Here is a 6,898-nt window from a genome sequence, read left to right as displayed (position 1 = left end):
TATATATACATGCTTTTCATCTCCACAGCCATGGCCCCAAGTTCCTGACCCTAATAACCGTGAAGCAAGGCAGCAGCGTTTTGCTCACTTTACAGAACTTGCAATTATCTCAGTGCAAGAGATTGTGGACTTTGCCAAGCAACTACCTGGCTTCCGGGAGCTCACCAGGGAAGATCAGATTGCTTTACTGAAGACATCTACCATAGAGGTGAGAGGTTGTCTCCACAGTAGTACACAGTAACAGAGACAGAGTCTGGATTACCCGCCTGCAGAAATGGTTTTACATCCCTTTCTTTGGGATGGCAGGCTGAAAGAAGGACCTCTACTCTGTAGTGCGAGGCTATCCTGGCATAGGGCCACGGAGAAGAATGAGGAAAGAGCCTTGGCAATGGAAAGCAGATAATCCCTTCCCAGGAGGAGACACTGCAAAGGATGCAGCAGAATTTACATTGGAATTTTGAATCATTCTGAGAAAATCACACTTGGTTTTTTTTGTTGTTGTTGTTGTTTCTTCTTTTTTCTCTCAATTGATTATTAATACTGTGATGTTCTTTCCTGTATTCAAGTGTATCTAACTGTGATCTCTGGTTTCAGGTGATGTTGTTGGAGACATCTCGGCGCTACAATCCAGAGATTGAGAGCATCACTTTTCTGAAAGACCTGAGCTATAATCGGGATGACTTCGCCAAAGCAGGTGCTGCATTAGACAGGTGTTTCTTCCTTCCCTGTCTTGTGTTCTTTCATCTTTTCACTTTTTATGTGGGCTGCTGGAAATAGTACATGGGACTTGAAGTTAGATGTAGTGTTTAGAACAAGAGCAGATCAATGGCTCTGTTCTTTGCTTTTAACAGAAGGATAATTGCGAACCCAAGGAATAAGCAAGAGCTGTAGGAAGAGTCTGGGAGCAAGGGAGGAAACAATCTGGTATCAGGATAAGTGAAAAAGAGTGGCAAGAGTCATGTTGCTGAGGGATGGTAGAAGGGATTCAAAATTGATACATTCTCATAAGAAGAGGCTTTAGTGGTCCACAAGACCTAGAAGCTCAGCTCCTGTGATTCTTTGTAACTTCATGCACAAGTTCAGGGTGTCTCAGCCCTCCAGGCTGCTGATGGCTTTCTTGGAGCTTACTGCCACATCACGCCATTCAACTGCACTTTCAAACTTTAATGCTCAGTTTCTCATGACAAAGGTTCCAAACTCTAGGGAACTGAACTTTATTTCTTTTTCAGCTTTTAGTAGACAATTCTCCTGCTTGATGCTCTTCATGGCAGCTTTTTCTTCAAATTATTAGAAAGACAAAAAGAAGGCAGCCAGGGAGATTCCCTTCATCTTGTTCTTACATACTACAGGAAATGAGATTTGGATGCTGTTTTGAAGGAAAGGCTTAGTTGTCAGCATGTTTTTACAGCACATAGCACAAGGAGACATGATATGACAGTGTCTTCTGTAGGTTATGACTAAATGTCATTGTACTTCTGCTAGGCTGTTATCAAAGAATGTGATTGTAGGTCTAGACCAGGATCTTCTCAGCTCTCCCAGATTTTTAAAGTAAAGGAAATTGAGTAGTGCAGAACTCTTGAAACTGCTTTTTCATCTCAAGACTTCAGATGAATCAGCAGCATGGAATTAAAACTTTATTTGAAAGCAATAGGGCTGCCAGGTTTGAAAGAGATGGTGGTTTGGAATAAAAAGCATAGATTTTAAACTTGCGGGATTTTGTCTTTGGGATAGACTTATCTGAAAACTGATGATGTGTCTGCCTGCCTGTCTTCCCTGCTTCCTGGCATGCTGACTGTGTTTCTGACAGCTTATTCTGTGAGATGGAGAGAGAAAGAGAGAGGAAGCAATTGCCACTGCTGACTCTTACACTCTTCTTTTCTGTTTGCTGCAGGTCTGCAGTTTGAGTTCATTAACCCCATCTTTGAGTTCTCAAAGGGGATGAATGAGCTACAACTCAATGATGCTGAATATGCACTTTTAATCGCCATCAACATTTTCTCTGCAGGTAAAAAGGCAGGGAGATCTGAAAAGCTACAGCACTGAGTTGCGGGGTAAAGGAAGCAGTTAAGGAAGATTATGGAAAGCAGAGAAGTAATAGAAGGTGTAATGTCTTATGATGGATGAGCACATTACTACTTCTGCTTGGAGTATTCCTTATATTCTGAATCTTCCAGTGCTACCTCAGGAGTAAAACGGATTCTTCTCTGAAGATGTATATAGCAAAATCAGCCGATATTGATCTACCTCATTTAAAAACTGCTATTTTACTGTCCCCTTAACATGTTTGGTGTCTCTGAAGTGCGATGGGTAGCATGGTGTGAGTGACATCTAGTGGACAAGTACAGGTACTCTGAGAGAACAACATTGTTCTGGGCCAGGAAAGGGCTCTAAAAAGAAGCTATCTCTACTCCTTGCATCTTTTTTTCTGTGTCTAGTGACCTGAAAGATCAGAATTATTTATTTTTTCTTGTTTTCAGACTGGCTTAGCTGCTGGAGAAATTTTCCCATTCCCTCCTGAATAACAGCAGCTTTTCATCTTCAGTCAGTCACAAATGTGAGAGAAAAAAAAAATCTATGTAGTGCTTTTTGGTCTCTATAACCTTCTACCCCTGTAGGAATCAGATCTGATTCCCTGTATGCATTAGACGTGATTGAAAAAGAACAGTTCGAGAAAACTGGCATAGCTGCTGCATTCACAATGTCCCAGCTGTGCTGGGTGAATGCTAGATGAGTTTTGGGGAGAGACCTAACTGAGGCTAGACCAGGGCCAAGTCTAGTGATGGTGCCTGTAGCAACCTGCTTACTTCTAACCTGCTTTTTGATAGACCGACCGAATGTGCAGGACCAGTCCCTGGTGGAGAGACTACAGCACACCTATGTGGAAGCCCTTCATTCTTACATTTGCATCAACAGACCAAATGTAAGTGTCTCACCAGACATCCCTGCGATGATACAAACTGAATTTGTGTTTATGCAGGCACAGTTCTGACAGTAGTATCGAACAGATCTCTTGTTGCCTGTACTGTCGTGCTGTTCCTTTCTGTGGCTATGTGATAGCAGCTGTAAATGGAGGGTTTGTGAGCTGTCACAGCCTGCTGTTCTGTATTGTGCTGTGTAGTTAGCTAGCATGGAAAGTCTGGAGTTTTGGGGTGTAGTGTTGTATCTGTGTTCTTCCACACTGCTGCCTCCAGGCTCTAGGGGAAATTGGGATTGTCTGTAATGCATTGTCCACAGTGGTTTGGTGGGGTTTGTTAGTTTTCGAAAATCAAAGTTTTAGAATGGATTTACTAACAGCTGTCAATTTCTGACCCTGCAGGATCACCTGATGTTTCCACGGATGTTAATGAAGCTGGTCAGTCTTCGGACACTAAGTAGTGTTCACTCTGAACAGGTGTTTGCCCTTCGGCTGCAGGACAAGAAACTTCCTCCCCTGCTCTCAGAAATCTGGGATGTGCATGAGTGACCGCATGCTCCCAGGGCACTGATGTGTCGACATAACGCCGTGTCCCAGCCTTTGCTAATGAGAAGCCAGCCTCCCCTCTCCAAAGCACTGAACTCTGGGCTAGGCAGTGCAGAGAGTGACGAGCTTGGGGTTTCAATGTTGTCATGAGACTATGCAGGAGGCAGCTGGGGTAGATCAGATGATGGGGGTTGGTTTTGATGTAGTGCCCACACCCCAAATGAATAATACGAAACATCTGAAAACGGTAGAAATGAAGACTCTCCACACACATACACCTCTTTCTTCAGTCTCTTTCTCTTTTCTAAGCATGTCCTGGGGATTTGCTAATTGATCCTTTCCTCTCTCGTTGATTATGAAAATGAATTTGCAGGAATTTGCCAAACCCTCTCTATTGAGAGTAACCCAGCTCAAAAGGCTTACGCAGGGTCCCCAGTGTACCTGGATCTGAGGAGCTCAGGGAAGTCAGTGTGTATGTTCTAGGGGTTTCACTGGGTTTCCTATAAATAAAATATCTTCTATGTGCTGCCCTTTGCAAAGATTCCAAGAGAAGTAGCTGTTATTTCCTTACAGTGAGACTTCATCTCTAGAGGTGCCCTTTCATTCTGGCCTTCCTTTGGAAAGAGGATTCCTCTGATGTTGGAACTAAATGATCTTTAAGGTCCCTTCCAACCTAGGCCATTCTGCGATTCTAATGTGTAGTGCCCTTTGTCTAACAGAGAAATCCTCTGGGTAGGGAACATTTGTGCACCAGAAAAATGTCAGGCATAGAGTAGAGAATTATTTTTTTTAACGTAATATATCACAATTCTATCTCATTCTGATTTGCAGCCAGTTCACTTTACCTTTGACTTGCTAACAGCTGGAAAACGTTAGTTCAAAACAAATCAGGGCATAGACTTTTTTCTGTCTTTAGGGGTGGAAGAGAAGAGAGAAAGGTGGAAGGACTGGTACCTAGGCAAGGTAGATGTGGTGGAAGGATCTCCAAAACTTGCAAGAATTTGGAGCATATGGCATGTGTTCCAAGGTGAGTGTGAAGATGTATTGGCCAAGGAGAGAGGACACACTGCACTTAGTGAAATATGTGGGCACTGCACAAGCTGTGGGCTGCAGGAATATTGAGTGTTACTTCATCTGCTTGCATCTTCTTCCTCATGCCAAAGTCTTTCCAAGGTACTTTCTCGAGGTTCCAGTGGTTGTGATGGGATGTGGAGGTCCCTGCTGTACGAGGAGTGCCAACTGCTTTAGAAGGACACTTGGGTCCTGTATCCTTCCTTCACGTTGGGCGCAGTGAGAGCCACGCCGGATTTATGCCCCGCATTCTTAAGTATCCACATCCATAAGTATTCTGGGACTTAAAGCAATACGTTGTCTGACAAGAGAAGCATACAGTTCCGAAATATGTTCCTTATTTTCCAAGAAACAAGTAACATCTTTATGGCTGACCTCAGAGATGTAACCTGAAGTATCCTGGTAGTTTGGTCTCATGAGTCTTCTCTGTCATAGGGGTCTGTTTGCTTGCCTGGTGAGCATCCCGAGAGCCTACGTTCACATGGCTCGTGTTGGTTTTTTTGTTGGTTTGTTTTTTGTTTTTTTTTGGCTGTGTATCTGAGCGCTATGCCCGTGGTGAGGGTATTGTGTCCATTTTGCACTTGAGGTTGGTCCCTTGCCACTGGCCTTCACTCTGCACCTTTGTAAAGCACTTGTAACAATCCGTAAAATAATCTGTTGTTTTTTATAACTCATTGCAATTGCAAATGACAAAAAAAAAAAAAATCTTGTTTAAATCTGTATTTTTAACTAATCTGTTTGAGAAATGTTAATGTTTATATAAAAGAATAAAGCCTAATACAGGATTTTGACATTCTCTGATGCCATCATTAGACTGAAGAAAGGTGGAGTAAGTTCTTGGTGTAACAAACTCGAAGCTAATAAGAAAGTGAGGTTATAGGCTGGGGAGAAGCAGGAAGTAGTGAAATAAGCAATAGTGCAATGCCACACAGGTTCTTTGACCTCCAGTGTGGGATTTTAGTCCAATGTTCACCCTCCTATGTGCTGTAGCCAACAAATGTGGATAACAGTGCATGCTGTGAAGACTGTTTATTACCTATACGTCTCACTTTGATTTGTGGGCTGCATTCAGAGTTCAACTATTTTATTCCACGTGCTTCACTCTACTTTTCATAGAGACCGGCTCAACAAAATTGAAATACAGGTCCAAGCTGATAACTGCTCACGTGAGGCTCACAGGGAGTGAGAGGGGGAGCAGTGAGCAGAGCTGGGAGGTCAGACCAGCCATGGACGGATGAGAGGACAGCTGGGCCCTGCTGAAGGGTCTGCTGACGAACAAAGCTGTCAGCAGCCAGAAGTGAGGCGGCAATGAAGTTGCTGCCTGGTGACAGGCACTTGCTTTGAAGCTGCAGCCTGAGCTGCTGCCATCTCATTTTTTATTAATCTGAAGAGAAAAGCTGCATGCAAATGCCTATTTTGAAGTTGCAGCCAATAATGTTGTTGATGGCACTGGAGAAAATAGATTTTGCTTGGCTTTGGCTTCTCCATCCCTCTCCAGTATCCTTGAAGTAAAGAAAAGTCCTTTGATTGTATTTTTTTTATGAGCAAACGAGTACAGGGTTAATTTCTAATTTTATAACCTCTTCTCAAATGAGAGCTGTTAACCCGGGGAGGTCAGTAAATGGGTGTGAGGAGATAGATCAGTGGTGCTTTAGTATTTGCAGAGTGCTGCCCACTGCTCCAAGTCTCTAGAGTTGCTCATTGGGTGCTGGAGAAGCTGGGGTGCTTGAAATGCCTCCTGCAGCGGTGCTGGGGGGCAGCCCTGTGGTTGGATGGGTGACACAGCCGGGCTTGTGCAGTCTGTGCACGTGGGGGAGGGGGGCAGGAGGAAAAGTCCCAGTTCCTCTGCCAGGTGAGAGCACGGGTGTGGGACACCGAAGCCAGGGTTGGTGGGTTTTTTAACCACTTTTTTGTTTGTTAGTTTTAAACCACTGGACTATCGGTGGAAGTTTCGGTTGCATCTGGGATTTATTTCAGTCATTTTGGTTTTTGCTAATAAATGGGTTAGTATAAAGCTCAGAACGCCAAACCTCGAGCTCGTCCCAGCACCGCTCCCTCCCAAACCAGGGCCCAGCAGGTAGCAGCCCTCACATTTCACTCCGAGGTTCCCAGCACCGCATCTCCTTGCTGGGGAATTCCTAACGCCTGCCGCTCGCGCTGGCCTCGCTTGCACGGAGCCAGGCCTCGCTCTGACGCCGCACGTCAGGGCGGCCGCACGCCGTGCTCCGGCGCTTCTTCCCGCGGGACCGCGCGGCGCCGCCGCTCAGAGGAGCACAGCGCCCACGGCCAGGAGGTACCTGCCTACCCCCCGCCGCCGGTGCGAGTGGTTCGTTCCGCCCCTCCCTCTCTCCCTCCCTGCGGCCGGCG

General features: G+C 45.1%; 1 protein-coding gene across 1 annotated transcript; it reads left to right on the top strand.

Moving 5' to 3' along the window:
* Positions 1-16: 16 nt before the first annotated feature.
* LOC100548441 (oxysterols receptor LXR-alpha) lies at positions 17-5,316 on the top strand (the record flags this gene model as incomplete). Its single annotated transcript, XM_019616098.1, is given in 8 exon segments — positions 17-208; positions 595-694; positions 1,892-2,005; positions 2,826-2,920; positions 3,317-3,391; positions 4,377-4,401; positions 4,404-4,560; positions 4,562-5,316. Coding segments are annotated over 8 exon segments (951 nt in total), but the record flags the coding sequence as incomplete, so codon positions are not given.
* Positions 5,317-6,898: the final 1,582 nt, after the last annotated feature.

Source organism: Meleagris gallopavo, chromosome 5 (assembly GCF_000146605.3).
Source record: "Meleagris gallopavo isolate NT-WF06-2002-E0010 breed Aviagen turkey brand Nicholas breeding stock chromosome 5, Turkey_5.1, whole genome shotgun sequence".
Taxonomy (NCBI): domain Eukaryota; kingdom Metazoa; phylum Chordata; class Aves; order Galliformes; family Phasianidae; genus Meleagris; species Meleagris gallopavo.
Note: the sequence above shows the minus strand (reverse complement) of the source record. Positions and strands in the feature narration are given on the sequence as shown.